This window comes from Oncorhynchus gorbuscha, linkage group LG18, assembly GCF_021184085.1.
Source record: "Oncorhynchus gorbuscha isolate QuinsamMale2020 ecotype Even-year linkage group LG18, OgorEven_v1.0, whole genome shotgun sequence".
NCBI classification, from domain to species: Eukaryota; Metazoa; Chordata; class Actinopteri; order Salmoniformes; family Salmonidae; genus Oncorhynchus; species Oncorhynchus gorbuscha.
Genome location: NC_060190.1, coordinates 71,478,241 through 71,498,240, shown reverse-complemented (window position 1 = coordinate 71,498,240; position 20,000 = coordinate 71,478,241). Strand labels below are relative to the sequence as shown.

The window sequence follows — 20,000 nt, the reverse complement described above, 5'->3', positions numbered from 1 at the left end:
AAAGGACTTCTGGCCTTGGGAGGAGATATTAGACGGAAAAGGACCCTGGGCTCAGCCTGGAGAATATCGCCGTCCTAAGGAAGAACTGGAGGTCGGCAAAAGCGGAGAGGCGCTGGTATGAGGAGGCAGCACGGCGACACGGATGGAAGCCTGAGAGTCAGCCACCAAAAATGATTGGGGGGGGGGCTTACAGGGAGTATGGCTATGCCAGGTAGGAGACCTGCGCAAACTCCCTGTGCTTACCGGGGGGCTAGAGAGACCGGGCAGGCACTGTGCTATGCTATGGAGCGCACAGTGTTTCCAGTGCGGGTGCATAGCCCGGTGCGGTTCATACCAGCCCTTCGTATTGGCCGGGCTAGAGTGGGCATCGAGCCAGGTAAGGTTGGGCAGGCTCGGTGCTCAAGAGCTCCAGTGCGCCTGCACGGTCCGGTCTATCCAGAGCCACCTCCACACACCAGTCCTCCGGTAGCAGCTCCCCGCACCAGGCTTCCTGTGCGTGTCCTCGTTCCAGTATCACCAGTGCCAGCACCACGCATCAGGCCTACAGTGCGCCTCACCTCTCCCGTGCTGTCGGAGTCCCCCGCCTGTTCAGCGCTATCAGAGCCTTCCTCCTCTCCTGCGCTACCGGAGTCTCCCGCCTGTTCAGCGCTTCTAGAGCCTTCCTCCTCTACAGCGCTGCCGGAGCCTCCAGCCTGTTCGGAGCAGCCTGAGCTGCCAGTCTGCAAGGAGCTGCCAGTCTGCAAGGAGCTGCCAGTCTGCAAGGTGCTGCCAGCCTGCATGGAGCAGTCAGAGCTGTCAGCCTGCATGGAGCAGTCAGAGCTGTCAGTCTACATGAAGCAGCCAGAGCTGTCAGTCTGCAAAGAGCTGCCAGTCTGCAAGGAGCTGTCAGTCTGCAAGGAGCTGTCAGTCTGCAAGGAGCTGTCAGCCTGCATGGAGCAGCCAGAGCTGTCAGTCTGCAAGGAGCTGCCAGTCTGCAAGGAGCTGCCAGTCTGCAAGGAGCTGCCAGTCTGCAAGGTGCTGCCTGTCTGCATAGAGCAGCTAGATCCGCCAGTCAGCCATGATCTTCTAGATCTGCCAGTCAACCAGATTCTTCCAGATCTGCCAGTCAACCAGTCTCTTCCAGATCTGCCAGTCAACCAGATTCTTCCAGATCTGCCAGTCAACCAGTCTCTTCCAGATCTGCCAGTCAACCAGAAACTTCCAGATCTACTAGTCAACCAGAATCTTCCAGATCCGCCAGACAGCCAGGATCTACCGGAGCCTACTACCTGCCTGAGCTTCATCTCAGTACTGGGCTTCCTCTCAGTACTGGGCTTCCTCTCAGTACTGGGCTTCCTCTCAGTACTGGGCTTCCCCTCAGTCCCGAGCTGCCCCTCAGTCCCGAGCTGCCCCTCAGTCCCAAGCTGCCCCTCAGTCCCAAGCTGCCCCTCAGTCCCGAGCTGCCCCTCAGTCCCGAGCTGCCCCTCAGTCCCGAGCTGCCCCTCAGTCCTGAGCTTCCCCTCAGTCCCGAGCTGCCTCAGTCCCGAGCTGCCCCTCAGTCCCGAGCTGCCCCTCAGTCACGAGCTGCTCCTCAGTTCAGTGGGGTTCTGGGTGAGGAATATTAGGCCATGGTCGGCGGCAAGGGTGGATTATCCCAGGACGCGAAGGGGAGGAACTATGACATTAATGGAGTGGGGTCCCCGTCCCGAGCCGGAACCGCCACCATGGACAGACGCCCACCCGGACCCTCCCTATGGTTGTGAGGTGCATCCGGGAGTCCGCACCTTAGGGGGGGGGGGTTCTGTCACGCCTTGGTCTTAGTATTTTGTGTTTTCTTTAATTATTTGTTCAGGCCAGGGTGTGACATGGGTTTATTTGTATTGTCGTATTGGGGTTTTTGTAGGCATTGGGATTGTGGTTGATTAGGGGTGTGTCTAGTATAGGCTTGGCTGCCTGAGGCGGTTCTCAATCAGAATCAGGTGATTTTTGTTGTCTCTGATGGGGAACCGTATTTAGGTAGCCAGGGTTTCACTGTGTATTTTGTGGGTGATTGTTCCTGTCTCTGTGTAGTTTCACCAGATAGGCTGTAATTTGGTTTCACGTTCCGTTTTGTTGTTTTGTATTTGTATCAGTTATTTCATGTGCCACGATTCATTCATTAAAGAAATGAGTAACCACCACGCTGCATTTCGGTCCGACTCTCTTTCAACAAACGAAGAACGCGTTACAAAACAATAATGTTAATAATAATAATAATGTTTATAATAATAATTTTAATAATAATAATAATGTTAAAGATAATACTGTTAATAATAATAGTATTATGTTAATAATAAAGATAATAATAATAATGTTAATAAAAATAATGACAGTAACGATAATGATAATAATGATAATAATAATTAAATAATGATAACACTAATGATGATGATAATAATGCTAGTAATAATGCATTGAAAGTTGCTGTGCTGTGCCTTGGAGCATCATTGTGTTGTCTGAGTGACAGGTTCAACCTGCTGTCCCAGCTCTGTTCTGAATGGTACATGGCATGGGCCTCCGCGTGCACACACAAACACACACACAGAAGCACCATCCAGTCTGGCTCTCTGAACTGAAAAGGACCGTTGAAGCATTTCTACTTCAGACTCCTACTTCAAAGAAAACACTTAAATAAACAGTATGATGTTACCCAAAATCAACCCTAGCCCAAAATTAACCCTAAACCCAAATTAACCTTAATTTTAATCCCAAATTAACCCTAACCCCAAATGAACACAACCATAATCCCAAAATGAAGGCTAAACCTAACCCAAAATTAACTCTAACCCAAAATGAACCCTAACCCCAAAACAGACTCGATCACCACCAAAAGAGTGACAGCAGTAGAAGAGGGGGTAGTAGTCAGCAGGGGAGCAGGCAGAGGAGTTGCAGTCAGTCAGTGAGGTCATGCAAGATAGAGCAGCAGGCAAGATCTTAAAAGGAAGGTGTGGCTGTTCTAACGGTTTGACTAACAGTCGCAAATTCCCTTTAAATCCAGTCTGCTGGAGGTCTGGCCGAGTCCAGGCAGATGAGAAGAATCTTCTCTCTCTTCACAGAGAGATTCATATTGTACTATTTTCCATCTCTCGGCCTTGCTCGTTCTTTCTTCCATTCTGTCTCTGTCTCTGTCTCTGTCTCTGTCTCTGTCTCTGTCTCTCTCTCTCTCTCTCTCTCTCTCTCTCTCTCTCTCTCTCTCTCTCTCTCTCTCTCTCTCTCTCTCTCTCTCTCTCTCTCTCTCTCTCTCAACTCACATTGACGATGGCCTCCTTGGTCTGAGCCATGTCTGATATGACTCCATCTGTAATGATGAGGAGGATGAAGTACTGGGACCCGTCCTGAACTGCTGCAGCATACCTGTAGCAGGGGAAAACACTCGCACGCACGCACGCACACACACACACACACACACACACACACACACACACACACACACACACACACACACACACACACACACACACACACACACACACACACACACACACACACACACACACACACACACACACACACACACACACACACACACACACACACACACACACACACACACACACACACACACACACACACACAGTTTATGAGTAAAAAGGTAACCAACCCTGAACTAAACTGAAAGTCTGTGTGACCAATGACAGGGTTGAATGTCATTCTTTATCTGCTTCATCTGTGCCATGTATTCCCTGTAAATCTTCTCCTCTCCTCTCCTCTCCTCTCCTCTCCTCTCCTAATAATAATATAATATATGCCATTTAGCAGACTCAAAGCGACTTACAGTCATGTGTGCATACATTCTACGTATGGGTGGTCCCGGGGATCTACCCTGGCTCCTGCTCTACCAACTGAGCTCTGGGACTCTCCTCTCCTCTCCTCTCCTCTCCTCTCCTCTCCACTCCACTCCACTCCTCTCCTCTCCTCTCCCTCTACCATTTCAATGTCTATTAAATAAGACTATTAAATTAAAGGATTATACTCTGATATCGTGCTGCAGATTGATAACATTCATAATATTCATTATCATACTTCAAAGAAGACTTTGACCTCAAACAACGCAGGATATGAAGCCGGACTACGCTGTGCAATTTAGTGATTAATTGGTTCATTGCTTTCCCCTGCCTAGAGTCCTATTCACCATTTCAGCCCAGCTCCATTCACATGGTAGTGACTGGAGGACTGAGACTGATTGGGACTGACTGGGACTGGAACTGGGACTGAGACTGACTGAGAAAGGATTGGACTGGGACTGGGACTGGGACTGAGACTGAGACTGACTGAGACTGGGATGGACTGGGACTGACTGGGACTGAGACTGACACTGGGATGGACTGGGACTGACTGGGACTGGGACTGGGACTGACTGGGACTGAGACTGACACTAGGATGGACTGGGACGGACTGGGACTAACTGGGACTGGGACTGACTACGACTGGGACTGGACTGAGACTAACTGAGATTGGGATGGACTGGGACTGGGATGGACTGGGACTGACTGGGACTGACTGAGACTGGGACTGACTGGGACTGACTGGGACTGACTGGAATTGACTGGGACTGGGACTGGGACTGACTCATATTGAGACTGGCTCTGACCTGGACTGGGACTGGGACTGGGACTGGGACTGAGACTGAGACTGGGACTGACTCATACTGGGACTGGGACTGACTGGGACTGAGACTGGGACTGACTCATACTGGGACTGGGACTGAGACTGACTGGGACTGACTGGGACTGGGACTGACTCATATTGAGACTGGGACTGGGATGGACTGGGACTGACTGGGACTGGGACTGACTGGGACTGAGACAGACTGGGACTGGGACTGACTGGGACTGAGACTGACTGGGACTGAGACTGACTGGGACTGAGACTGGGACTGGGACTGGGACTGGGACTGACTGGGACTGAGACTGACTGGGACTGAATGAGACTGACTCATATTGAGACTGGGACTGGGATTGACTGGGACTGGGACTGGCTGGGACTGACTGTGACTGGAGGAGTGTGACTGGAGGACTGTGACTGGAGGAGTGTGACTGGGACTGTGACTGGGACTGTGACTGGAGGAGTGTGACTGGAGGAGTGTGACTGGAGGAGTGTGACTGGGACTGTGACTGGGACTGTGACTGGAGGAGTGTGACTGGAGGAGTGTGACTGGAGGAGTGTGACTAGAGGAGTGTGACTGTGACTGTGACTGGAGGACTGTGACTGGAGGAGTGTGACTGGAGGAGTGTGACTGGAGGAGTGTGACTGGAGGAGTGTGACTGTGACTGTGACTGTGACTGGAGGAGTGTGACTGGAGGAGTGTGACTAGAGGATTGTGACTGGGACTGTGACTGGAGGAGTGTGACTGGGACTGTGACTGGAGGACTGTGACTGGAGGAGTGTGACTGGAGGAGTGTGACTGGAGGAGTGTGACTGGGACTGTGACTGGAGGACTGTGACTGGAGGAGTGTGACTGGAGGAGTGTGACTGGGACTGTGACTGGGACTGTGACTGGAGGAGTGTGAGTGGAGGAGTGTGACTGGAGGAGTGTGACTAGAAGAGTGTGACTGTGACTGGAGGACTGTGACTGGAGGAGAGTGACTGGAGGAGTGTGACTGGAGGAGTGTGACTGGAGGAGTGTGACTGGAGGACTGTGACTGGAGGACTGTGACTGGAGGAGTGTGACTGGAGGAGTGTGACTGGAGGAGTGTGACTGGGACTGTGACTGTGACTGTGACTGGAGAAGTGTGACTGGAGGAGTGTGACTAGAGGAGTGTGACTGGGACTGTGACTGGAGGAGTGTGACTGGAGGAGTGTGACTGGAGGAGTGTGACTGGGACTGTGACTGGAGGACTGTGACTGGAGGAGTGTGACTGGAGGACTGGGACTGTGACTGGGACTGTGACTGGAGTGTGACTGGGACTGTGACTGGGATTGTGACTGGAGGAGTGTGACTGGAGGAGTGTGACTGGAGGACTGTGACTGGAGGACTGTGACTGGAGGACTGTGACTGGAGGAGTGTGACTGGAGGACTGTGACTGGAGGACTGTGACTGGAGGACTGTGACTGGAGGACTGTGACTGGAGGAGTGTGACTGGAGGAGTGTGACTGGAGGACTGTGACTGGAGGAGTGTGACTGGAGGACTGTGACTGGAGGAGTGTGACTGGAGGACTGTGACTGGAGGAGTGTGACTGGAGGAGTGTGACTGGAGGAGTGTGACTGGAGGAGTGTGACTGGAGGACTGTGACTGGAGGAGTGTGACTGGAGGAGTGTGACTGGAGGAGTGTGACTGGAGGACTGTGACTGGAGGAGTGTGACTGGAGGAGTGTGACTGGAGGAGTGACTGGAGGAGTGACTGGAGGAGTGTGACTGGAGGAGTGTGACTGGAGGACTGTGACTGGAGGAGTGTGACTGGAGGAGTGTGACTGGAGGACTGTGACTGGAGGAGTGTGACTGGGACCGTATATTCAGAACTGTTTTATCTCGATGTTCTCCTCCCTGTTGTAACAGTTATCACACATGCTTTCCTCCTTCCATGTCTACCTAACCTGTGTGTGCGTGTGAGTGTGTGTGAGCGTGTGAGCGTGTGTGCGTGTGTGCGTGTGTGTGTGAGCGTGTGAGCGTGCATGCGTGTGTGTGTGTGAGCGTGGGTGTCTGTGTATGTGTGTGAGCGTGTGTGTGTGTGTGTGTGAGTGTGTGAGCGTGCGTGTGTGTGTATGTGTGTGTATGTGTGTGTGTGTGTGTGTGTGTGTGTGTGTGTGTGTGTGTGTGTGTGTGTGTGTGTGTGTGTGTGTGTGTGTGTGTGTGTGTGTGTGTGTGTGTGTGTGTGTGTGTGTGTGTGTGTGTGTGTGTGCGTGTGTGTGTGTGTACGTGTGTGTGTGTGAGCGTGTGAGCGTGTGTGTGTGTGTGTGAGCGTGTGTGTGTGTGTGTGTGTGTGTGTGTGTGCGAGTGTGTGAGCGTGCGTGACGTTACCTGGCCACATGGTTGACTACAGGGGCGAAGTTGGTTGGTCCGTAGAGCTGAACAGTCTTCAGACTCTCGTGGTAGGCCTCCAGGATGCCGTCTATACCATTACAGTAAGGGTTCTCTATGTTACCGTTCTGGAGAGGAGAAACAATCAACAGTGGATTTGATTCATAATAGGGAAGGAGGTGGGGGCTGCAGTGGCTCGCTGGGCACATCCATGCCTACACATGCAGTCTGAGCCGACCCTAGCCTTAAGGGGGCTCTAAGTGACATTTTAACAGCCACCCTCTTGACAGAAGAGAGCACAAAATTATGTTTTAGAGCAGGGTTTATCAACTAGGTTTGGTCTCGGCCCACATTTTCTCTGAGCTAATAGTCGGTAGGCCAGAGCATAATTAGTATATAACATTAGCACAGTTAATTGACCCACACTACAAATGGAGCAGCATGTTTAACACATCCGATTAGTACATAATAAATTCAGTGACAATAACATAATAATTGCGAACGGATTACGCTCATACAATCACAAATGTCTCTATTCAATTATTTTTTTTTTTGTCTATTTCTCTATGCGTTGATTGGTGGGTAAAAACAGGTCTACGTAGTCTACTGTAGACTACACTACTTTAACGTCAACATTCCTTCAGAATAATTAGCTTGATAGCAACAGAAAATGTTGATCTCAAAACGCATCAAAAGAAAGTTGGATAATGAAAATTGAAGTTTCAGGGAAGAATGTCCAGAGAGATATGCATTCATCTTACCATATATTCCCAATACCAAGCTAGTGTGTCTTATTTGCAATGAAAAGGTCACTGTTTACAAAGAATTCAATCTCACGCGACATTATGAATCTGAGCATAGAACCTTCAAAGTGGCCTTCCAGTCCCAGAGGCCCGACGCAGAAGCATTGAAGAGTTAGCTGCAAGCTACACACAGTTTTTTTTAGGGCTGGCATATTCTGTCACTTAAAGTGGTTAAATATGCAGTTACAAGGAAGAAGGAAAACAGTTGTGGACATGGAGGAAAAACTTGCGGCCTTTACTAGGAAGCTGGAGTGGTTTGAGGCAGCAATTCAAACTGAGCTGATTGAATAACAGACATCGAGCCAAATCACAGGGTGCCGAGTCCTTGAATGTGTGTTGGGTGGCTCTGAGGAATAAAGCACTGTAAAGAAACATGCTTTTTGTGTGCTAACAGTGTTTGGATCGACTTACACGTACGTGCAAGTCCTGATTTTCCTCTATAAACTAGGAACCGGCTTTCACATAAGTCAGAGGACTGCCTCGATTGACTTGTGTGAAAAATCAAACCCGTCTGAGGGGATGTACATCCTCTCCTATTGATTGAGTAACTTAGTGGCCTTATATGACTGTATTTAGTAAATACTATCATTATTGTGAGTGCTTCTCCAGGGATATTTAGGTCTCAAGCTGGCAGTATTTTCTGTTTGTTCTGTTATTTCACCTTTATTTAACCAGGTAGGCAAGTAGAGAACAAGTTCTCATTTACAATTTACAATTGCGACCTGGCCAAGATAATAACCGTCACGTCCTGACCATAGAGAGCCCTTGTTAGAGGAACAGGCTATCACGACACAAACATTCAGACACAGACATTCCATTTTTTCTTTCAATGATTGTTTTATGTAGGATACTACATTCTTGGCCAGTTGCAGTTGTAAGTAGGTCTAATAAAAAATAAAACACTTCTATTAGGCCATTTTCTTTTCTAGTGAAAGATGCTATTAAGCCACATAGCCTACCTCAGCAAGATAAGTTATTTTGTATGGGCCTTGGTTCAGAAATAATGAACTCCAATTAAGCCCTCTTGTTGTTTGTGACGTCAAATTAAAATGAAGATTATTGTTGAACTGAATTACTCGACTGGTGTAGGTTTTCTCCATCTGTTGCTGTGCAACAAGCTCCTGAGTGGCGCAGCGGTCTAAGGAACTGCATCTCAGTGCAAGAGGAGTCACTACAGTCCCTGGTTCGAATCCAGTCTGCATCACATCTGGCCGTGATTGGGAGTCCCATAGGGCAACGCACAATTGGCCCAGCGGCGTCTGGGTTTTACCGGGGTAGGCTGTCATTGTAAATATAAAACGTTTCATTGTAAGATAGCCATAGCCAGCTAGGTAACATAGCATCCCTCTCTGTTTGAGCTGGGTGAGTGAGCTAAACTGGCGAGCAACACAGAACAAAATGATAAACGCAACATGGAAAGTGTCTATCCCATGTTTCATGAGCGGAAATGTTCCATGTGCACATGTATTTCTCTGTTTTACATCCCTGTTGGTGAGCAAATCCCTCCGCCTGACAGTTGTGGCATATCAAGAAGCTGATTAAACGGCATGATCATTACACAGGTGCACCTTGTGCCGGGGACAATAAAAGGCAACTCTAAAATGTGCAGTTTTGTCACACAACACAATGCTCCAGACGTCTCAAGTTTTGAGGGAGTGTGCAATTGGAAAGCTGACTGCAGGAATGTCCACCAGAGCTGTTGCCAGATAATTGAAGTTTAATTACTCTACCATAAGCCACCTCCAACATCGTTTTAGAGAGTTTGGCAGTACGTCTATGCAGTCTCACAACCGCAGACCATGTGTATGGTGTCATGTGGGCGAGTGGTTTGCTGATGTCAACATTGTAAACATAGTGCCCCATGGTGGCGGTGGGGTTATGGTATGGGCAGGCATAAGCTATGGACAACCAATACAATTGCATTTTATCGATGGCAATTTGAATGCACAGAAATACCGTGATAAGATCCTGAAGCCTATTGTGTGGCCCATTTATTTTAAGGTATCTGGGATTTTTTAAAAATGCATTCCCTGTCATGTGAAATCCATAGATTAGGGCCTGATGATGATGATTATTCTTTTCAATTGTTTTAATTTTAATGTAACCTTTATTTAACTAGGCAAGTCAGTTAAGAACAAATACTTATTTACAATGACTGCCTAGGAACAGTGGGTTGACTACTGTTCGGTCGTGTGGTCAGGTGCCACAAAAATGGACTTAGGAAAATGATAATTGGCTCAGAACAGGGCAGCACGGCTGGAACTCAAATGTACACAGGGAGCTAATATTAATAATATTCATGTAAATCTTTCCTAGCTCAAAGTGGAGGAGAGGTTGACTTCATTGCTACTTGTTTTTGTAAAAAGTGTTGACAAGCTGAATGCACCAAGCTGTCTGTTTAAACTACGAACACACAGCTCAGACACCCATGCATACCCCACAAGAGGTGCCACCAGAGGTCTCTTCACAGTCCAGGTCCAGGACAGGACAAGTCCAGGACAGACTATGGGAGGTGCACGGTACCATGACTATTCCACATCAGGTTACTGATGCAGCAGTAGAATCAGATTTAAAAACGGATGCAAATACACCTTATGGAACAGCAGGGACTGTGACGAGACACACACAGGTACAGACACGCGCATACGTACACAAACGCTAGCACTCTAAACACACGTACATTGAAATAATGTAGTATGGTGGTATGGTACATTATGTACTGTAGATGTGTAGTGGTGTAATAATGTTATATGATCTACTGTTTTATATTTTGTTTTATGTGTGATGTAAGTGAATGTGTTTGGACCCCAGGAAGAGTAGCTGCTGACTTGGAAACAGCTAATGGGGATCCTTAATAAATACAAATATAAACTCAGTAAAATATTTAAAATTGTTACCTGTTGCGTTCATATTTTTGTTCAGAATAAGTATCTCTCTAGCTCTCTCTTGCTTCTCCTTCATTTTTGAAGAAATGAATTTGTTCAAAACTGTTTAACTAATGTCTTTGTCTCTCTTTGAGTGAACTAATCACCACATTTTATGCACTGCAACGCTAGCTAGCAGTGCTAGCGCTTCAGCCGAGGAGCCTCCACTGAATTCTACACATTTTGTCATAGAGTGGGGAGAAATGTTTGCCGTTTTTAATATGATATCTGAGTGAGAGTGAAGGTAATTTGACCGTGATTACTACAGGTTTATATAGCTGGCTGCTAGGACTAACTTACCAATCTAACACATTTTACCCGACATGGGCTAATTGGATGACTACCAGTGACTTACATATCAAGAGAAAACCTGCTGCTGCACAACCACATTTTGAAATGGCATCTGGTGTATTGAACTCTTAACAGTAAGTTGAGACCCCAACTGAGTTCCTACATTGCTTTTTTATAAAAACAACGTTGCCCATCCCTAATCTACACCATTACAGTAGGCACTCTCTATGTTGTTGTTCTAGAGAGGAGAAACAATCAACATGGTCTAATCTCTTGTATTTAGTCAATCAATATCTCCTTTCTGGAGTGGACATCATTAGCTGAATGTGGTAAGTAAAGATCATATCAAATAAAATGTTATTGGTCACATACACATGGTCAGTAGATGTTATTGGTCACATACACATGGTCAGCAGATGTTATTGGTCACATACACATGGTTAGCAGATGTTATTGGTCACATACACATGGTCAGCAGATGTTATTGGTCACATACACATGGTCAGCAGATGTTATTGGTCACATACACATGGTCAGCAGATGTTATTGGTCACATACACATGGTTAGCAGATGTACATTTTTATTTTTACCTTTATTTAACCAGGCAAGTCAGTTAAGAACACATTCTTATTTTCAATGACGGCCTGGGAACAGTGGGTTAACTGCCTGTTCAGGGGCAGAACGACAGATTTGTACCTTGTCAGCTCGGGGGTTTGAACTCGCAACCTTCCGGTCACTAGTCCAACGCTCTAACCACTAGGCTACGCTGCCGCCCCAATGCGAGTGTAGCGAAATGCTTGTGCTTCTAGTTCCGACAGTGCAGTAATATCTAACAAGTAATCTAACAATTCCATAACAACTACCTAATACACACAAATCTAACAAGTAATCTAGCATTTCCTCAACAACTACCTAATACACACAAATCTAAAGGGATGGAGTAAGAATATGTACATATAAATATATGGTTGAGCGATATAGGCAAAATGCAATAGATGGTATAAAATGCAGTATATACATATGAGATGAGTAATGTACGATATGTAAACATTATTAAAGGGGCATTATTTACAGTGACTAGTGATCCATTTATTAAAGTCCATTTCAGCTCAGTCCATTTCAGTTTAGTCCAGTCCAGTTCAGTCCATTTCAATTTAGTCCAGTTTATTCCAGTACAGTCCATTTCAGTTCAATCCAGTCCAGTCCAGTCTATTTCAGTTCAGTCCAGTTCAATCCAGTCCAGTCCAGTCTATTTCAGTTCAGTCCAGTTCAATCCAGTTCAATTCAGTGCAGTTCAATCATAGTTTATTCAGTTCAGTTCAGTTCGGTCCAGTTAAGTCCATTTCAGTTCAGTGCCAAGCGACCAGAAAGAGCTCTGTGTTTGACTCACCAGAGGGAACTCGTGTGAGACCTGTCCATCAGGGGGCAGCTTGGCTCCGAACCCCAGAGCAGGGAACATCTTATCACTGTCATAGTCCTGGATGATCTCCCCTACAGCCTTCAGGGCCATGGCGTAGGCATTCATCTGGTACGGGTTCATGTAGTGGAGAGAGGTGGACTGGGATGGGTTACCTAGGGAAGGCGCAAAGGGCAGAGGTCAATATATGATCACGTTGTCCATTGGTGAGGAAGGGGGTCTGGAATTTAGCTTCAACTAACATTAACTTCATGTCCACATCCCAGTTCAACCCTAACCCCTAACCATAACGCAGCTCAAAACAACAACGATTCAGAACTCTTCTACTCTTCAACCCCTCAGAGATGAACTATTGCCTGCTCTCACCAACCCCATCACACAATGGAATGGTAGGAAACAGAAATACACTTCTAGAGGCTCTAAGAATAAACACACTACATTAAGTGGAGTGATTAGAATTAAGTGTGGGCTTTTAGCCTGTGGGAAGTCCTGATGTCTGCCATCTTGGTTCTCCATTCCAAATGGCACCATATTCCCTTCATAGTGAACTACTTTTGACCAGAGAGATAGGGGAATGGGGCGCCATTTGGGCTCTGACACTACCATTTGGGGGCACAGCATGGTGGTATTGACCATGGGCCAGAAGGAGACTCTCACAGGTTTTGAGTGTATCTCTCTCTCTCTCTCTCTCTCTCTCTCTCTCTCTCTCTCTCTCTCTCTCTCTCTCTCTCTCTCTCTCTCTCTCTCTCTCTCTCTCTCTCTCTCTCTCTCTCTCTCTCTCTCTCTCTCTCTCTCTCTCTCTCTCTCTCTCTCTCTCTCTCTCTCTCTCTCTCTCTCTGTAAGAGCATCACCATTCATTCCGGCCCTCACATGTAAACAGGTTTTATAATCACTCACCATTAGACGCGGTGAAATCAATGGCCACAGTGAAATTTATTTGGGTCCTGAATTGGGGATGGAGAGTGAATGTTACAACAACAAGTCAAACTCCATTACACACCTACACATTAAGATACACAGAACACTCAAGATCTTCTAGACACACACACACACACACACACACACACACACACACACACACACACACACACACACACACACACACACACACACACACACACACACACACACACACACACACACACACACACACACACACACACACACACACACACACACACACACACACACGCACGCACACACGCACACGCACACACACACGCACGCATGCACAAACACACACACACACACACACACACACACACACATTAGGTGGGGGAGAAGGGCAAGAGGAAGAGGGAGGAAAGGGGGGTGAGGCGAAGGGGGAGAGGGGTGAGAGGGTGATGGAGGTCCAGGGGTCCAGCGGTGGATAACATCCAATTAGACAGAACAGAATCCTAAACCAATTAGACTGCTGGAGTATTTAGAGAAACAGAATCCTAAACCAATTAGACTGCTGGAGCATTTAGAGAAACAGAATCCTAAACCAATTAGACTGCTGGAGGACTATAGAGAAACAGAATCCTAAACCAATTAGACTGCTGGAGCATTTAGAGAAACAGAATCCTAAACCAATTAGACTGCTGGAGCATTTAGAGAAACAGAATCCTAAACCAATTAGACTGCTGGAGGACTATAGAGAAACAGAATCCTAAACCAATTAGACTGCTGGAGCATTTAGAGAAACAGAATCCTAAACCAATTAGACTGCTGGAGGACTATAGAGAAACAGAATCTTAAACCAATTAGACTGCTGGAGCATTTAGAGAAACAGAATCCTAAACCAATTAGACTGCTGGAGCATTTAGAGAAACAGAATCCAACCAATTAGACTGCTGGAGCATTTAGAGAAACAGAATCCTAAACCAATTAGACTGCTGGAGCATTTAGAGAAACAGAATCCTAAACCAATTAGACTGCTGGAGCATTTAGAGAAACAGAATCCTAACCCAATTAGACTGCTGGAGCATTTAGAGAAACAGAATCCTAAACCAATTAGACTGCTGGAGCATTTAGAGAAACAGAATCCTAAACCAATTAGACTGCTGGAGCATTTAGAGAAACAGAATCCTAAACCAATTAGACTGCTGGAGCATTTAGAGAAACAGAATCCTAAACCAATTAGACTGCTGGAGCATTTAGAGAAACAGAATCCTAAACCAATTAGACTGCTGGAGCATTTAGAGAAACAGAATCCAACCAATTAGACTGCTGGAGGACTATAGAGAAACAGAATCCTAACCCAATTAGACTGCTGGAGGACTATAGAGAAACAGAATCCTAACCCAATTAGACTGCTGGAGGACTATAGAGAAACAGAACCCTAACCCAATTAGACTGCTGGAGGACTATAGAGAAACAGAATCCTAACCCAATTAGACTGCTGGAGGACTATAGAGAAACATAATCCTAACCCAATTAGACTGCCGGAGGACTATAGAGACACAGAATCCTAACCCAATTAGACTGCTGGAGGACTATAGAGAAACAGCATCCTAACCCAATTAGACTGCTGGAGGACTATAGAGAAACAGAATCCTAACCCAATTAGACTGCTGGAGGACTATAGAGAAACAGAATCCTAACCCAATTAGACTGCTGGAGGACTATAGAGAAACAGAATCCTAACCCAATTAGACTGCTGGAGGACTATAGAGAAACAGAACCCTAACCCAATTAGACTGCTGGAGGACTATAGAGAAACAGCATCCTAACCCAATTAGACTGCTGGAGGACTATAGAGAAACAGAATCCTAACCCAATTAGACTGCTGGAGGACTATAGAGAAACATAATCCTAACCCAATTAGACTGCCGGAGGACTATAGAGAAACAGCATCCTAACCCAATTAGACTGCTGGAGGACTATAGAGAAACAGAATCCTAACCCAATTAGACTGCTGGAGGACTATAGAGAAACAGAACCCTAACCCAATTAGACTGCTGGAGGACTATAGAGAAACAGCATCCTAACCCAATTAGACTGCTGGAGGACTATAGAGAAACAGAATCCTAACCCAATTAGACTGCTGGAGGACTATAGAGACACAGAATCCTAACCCAATTAGACTGCTGGAGGACTATAGAGAAACAGCATCCTAACCCAATTAGACTGCTGGAGGACTATAGAGAAACAGAATCCTAACCCAATTAGACTGCTGGAGGACTATAGAGAAACAGAATCCTAACCCAATTAGACTGCTGGAGGACTATAGAGAAACAGAACCCTAACCCAATTAGACTGCTGGAGGACTATAGAGAAACAGAATCCTAACCCAATTAGACTGCTGGAGGACTATAGAGAAACAGAACCCTAACCCAATTAGACTGCTGGAGGACTATAGAGAAACAGAATCCTAACCCAATTAGACTGCTGGAGGACTATAGAGAAACAGAATCCTAACCCAATTAGACTGCTGTAGGACTATAGAGAAACAGAATCCTAACCCAATTAGACTGCTGGAGCATTTAGAGAAACAGAATCCTAATCCAATTAGACTGCTGGAGGACTATAGAGAAACAGAATCCTAACCCAATTAGACTGCTGGAGGACTATAGAGACACAGAATCCTAACCCAATTAGACTGCTGGAGGACTATAGAGAAACAGCATCCTAACATAATTAGACTGCTGGAGGACTATAGAGAAACAGAATCCTAACCCAATTAGACTGCTGGAGGACTATAGAGAAACAGAATCCTAACCCAATTAGACTGCTGGAGGACTATAGAGAAACAGAACCCTAACCCAATTAGACTGCTGGAGGACTATAGAGAAACAGAATCCTAACCCAATTAGACTGCTGGAGGACTATAGAGAAACAGAACCCTAACCCAATTAGACTGCTGGAGGACTATAGAGAAACAGAATCCTAACCCAATTAGACTGCTGGAGGACTATAGAGAAACAGAATCCTAACCCAATTAGACTGCTGGAGGACTATAGAGAAACAGAATCCTAACCCAATTAGACTGCTGGAGCATTTAGAGAAACAGAATCCTAATCCAATTAGACTGCTGGAGGACTATAGAGAAACAGAATCCTAACCCAATTAGACTGCTGGAGGACTATAGAGAAACAGCATCCTAACCCAATTAGACTGCTGGAGGACTATAGAGAAACAGAATCCTAACCCAATTAGACTGCTGGAGCATTTAGAGAAACAGAATCCTAACCCAATTAGACTGCTGGAGGACTATAGACAGGGGAGAAGGTGAAAAGCTTCAAGTTCCTCAGCGTACACATTACTGATGATCTGAAATGGTCCACCAACACAAACAATGTGGTGAAGAAGGCGCAACAGCACCTCTTCGACCTCAGGAGGCTGAAGACATTCAGCACCATTGAGAGCATCCTGTCGGACTGTATCACCGCCGGCAACTGCACTGCCCACAACCGCAGAGCACTCCAGATCATCAAGGACCTCAGCCACCCGAGCCACTGCCTGTTCACCCTGCTACCATCCAGAAGGTGAGGTCAGTACCGGTGCATCAAAGCTGGGACATAGAGACTGAAGAACAGCTTCTATCTCAAGGCCATCAGACTGTTAAACAGCCATCACTAGCCCACTTCCACCTGGTTACTCAACCCTGCACCTTAGAGGCTGCTGCCCTATTAACATAAGACTTGGAAACACTGGCCACTTTAATCATGGAACACGAGTCACTCTCATAGTGTTTACATACTGCTTTACTCATCTCATATATATATACTGTATTCTATTCTACTGTATTTTAGACAATGCCATTGTTTATGCTAATATTGATATATTTCTTGATTACATTATTTTACTTTAGATGTGTGTGTTTTGTTGTTTACTGTTAGATACTACTGCACTGTTGGAGCTACTGTAGGAACACAAGCATTTCGCTACACCCACAATAACATCTGCTAAGTATGTGTCTGCGACTAATAGAATTTGATTTGATTATACACACACTCACACCACTAGACATTTGTAGGCTCAGGTGCTTACACACTTGCATTTTCACAATAATAGTTTATTTTGGGAGTATTTTATCTTTATTGAGATAGAAAGACACCAATAAGAGACAGATAGGTGGAGGATAGGTAGAGGATGGGTAGAGGATGGGTAGAGGATGGGTAGAGGATAGGTAGAGGATGGGTGGAGGATGGGTAGAGGATGGGTAGAGGATGGGTAGAGGATGGGTAGAGGATGGGTAGAGGATGGGTGAAGGATAGGTAGAGGATGGGTAGAGGATGGGTAGAGGATGGGTAGAGGATGGGTAGAGGATGAGTAGAGGATGGGTAGAGGATGGGTAGAGGATGGGTAGAGGATGGGTGAAGGATAGGTAGAGGATGGGTGGAGGATGGGTAGAGGATGGGTAGAGGATGGGTAGAGGATGGGTAGAGGATGGGTGGAGGATGGGTAGAGGATGGGTAGAGGATGGGTAGAGGATGGGTGGAGGATGGGTAGAGGATGGGTAGAGGATGGGTAGAGGATGGGTGGAGGATGGGTAGAGGATGGGTAGAGGATGGGTGGAGGATAGGTAGAGGATGGGTAGAGGATGGGTAGAGGATGGGTAGAGGATGGGTGAAGGATGGGTAGAGGATGGGTAGAGGATGGGTAGAGGATGGGTGGAGGATGGGTGGAGGATGGGTAGAGGATGGGTAGAGGATGGGTGGAGAGTGGGTAGAGGATGGGTAGAGGATGGGTAGAGGATGGGTGGAGGATGGGTAGAGGATGGGTAGAGGACGGGTAGAGGATGGGTAGAGGATGGGTGGAGGATGGGTAGAGGATGGGTAGAGGATGGGTAGAGGATGGGTAGAGGATGGGTGAAGGATGGGTAGAGGATGGGTAGAGGATGGGTGAAGGATGGGTAGAGGATGGGTAGAGGATGGGTAGAGGATGGGTAGAGGATGGGTGAAGGATGGGTAGAGGATGTGGGTGAAGGATGGGTAGAGGATGGGTGGAGGATGGGTAGAGGATGGGTGGAGGATGGGTAGACGATGGGTAGAGGATGGGTAGAGGATGGGTGGAGGATGGGTAGAGGATGGGTGGAGTATGGGTAGAGGATGGGTAGAGGATGGGTAGAGGATGGGTGGAGGATGGGTAGAGGATGGGTGGAGGATGGGTGGAGGATGGGTGGAGGATGGGTAGAGGATGGGTGAAGGATGGGTGGAGGATGGGTAGAGGATGGGTAGAGGATGGGTGGAGGATGGGTAGAGGATGGGTGGAGGATGGGTGGAGGATGGGTGGAGGATGGGTAGAGGATGGGTAGAGGATGGGTGAAGGATGGGTGGAGGATGGGTGGAGGATGGGTAGAGGATGGGTAGAGGATGGGTGAAGGATGGGTGGAGGATAGGTGGATGATGGTTCGTCAGGCTCTCATGCCAGTTCGTCAGGCTCTCATGCCTCAGCCAGATCGCCAGGCTCCCCTGCTTCCACCGACTCGTCAGGCACTCATGCCTCAGTTGGATCGCCAGGCTCAGCCGGTCTGTCAGGTTCCCGTGCATCAGCAAGGGTGACCGGTCCGCTCCTGATCCATGGGATTGTCCCTTTGGTTGGCGTCCTGCGGCTGGAGCTGAACGCGCCGGGGAGGGGGTTCCGGCCTCTCGTCACTCCGGCCTATAGGTCACCAGGCTGCTCGTTAGGGCGTACACCTGTCACCGTTGTTACGAGCACTTGAGCGTCATCAGACTCACCTGGACTCCATCACTTCCCTGATTACCTTCCCTATGTATGTCACTCCCTTTGGTTCCTTCCCTATATATGTCCCTCCCTTTGGTTCCTTCCCTATTGGAATTCCGGCGCCGACAGAGATGGCCGCCTCGCTTCACGTTCCTAGGAAACTATGCAGTTTTTTTGTTTTTTTTCGTGTTATTTCTTACATTAGTACCCCAGGTCATCTTAGGTTTCATTACATACAGTCGAGAAGAACTACTGAATATAAGATCAGCGTCAACTCACCATCAGTACGACCAAGAATATGTTTTCCGCGACGCGGATCCTGTGTTCTGCCTTACAAACAGGACAACGGAATGGATCGCATGCAGCGACCCAAGAAAACGACTCCGAAAAAGAGGGAAACGAGGCAGTCTTCTGGTCAGACTCCGAAAAAGGGCACATCGCGCACCACTCCCCAGCATCCTTCTTGCCAATGTCCAGTCTCTTGACAACAAGGTTGACGAAATCCGAGCAAGGGTGTCCAGAGGGACATCAGAAACTGCAACGTTCTCTGCTTCACGGAAACATGGCTCACTGGAGAGACGCTATCCGATGCGGTGCAGCCAACGGGTTTCTCCACGCATCGCGCCGACAGAAACAAACATCTTTCTGGTAAGAAGAGTGGCAGGGGCGTATGCCTCATGACTAATGAGACATGGTGTGATGAAGGAAACATACAGGAACTCAAATCCTTCTGTTCACCTGATTTAGAATTCCTCACAATCAAATGTAGACCGCATTATCTTCCAAGAGAATTCTCTTTGAATATAATCATAGCCGTATATATCCCCCCCCCCCAAGCAGACACATCGATGGCTCTGAACGAACTTTATTTAACTCTTTGCAAACTGGAAACCATTTATCCGGAGGCTGCATTCATTGTAGCTGGGGATATTAACAA

At 47.1% G+C, this 20,000-nt stretch overlaps 1 protein-coding gene across 1 annotated transcript in view; it reads right to left on the bottom strand.

Annotated features, from left to right (window-relative positions):
* LOC124002926 (copine-5-like) overlaps positions 1-20,000 on the bottom strand; it is a 329,935-nt gene that overhangs the window by 34,293 nt on the left and 275,642 nt on the right. Inside the window, exons 15-18 of the mRNA XM_046310773.1 lie at positions 13,310-13,356; positions 12,386-12,567; positions 6,977-7,104; positions 3,270-3,372 (exon numbers count right to left, since the gene is read on the bottom strand). Of these exons, the coding sequence (XP_046166729.1) occupies positions 3,270-3,372; positions 6,977-7,104; positions 12,386-12,567; positions 13,310-13,356 (460 nt within the window). The remainder of the gene's footprint in view (positions 1-3,269; positions 3,373-6,976; positions 7,105-12,385; positions 12,568-13,309; positions 13,357-20,000) is intronic.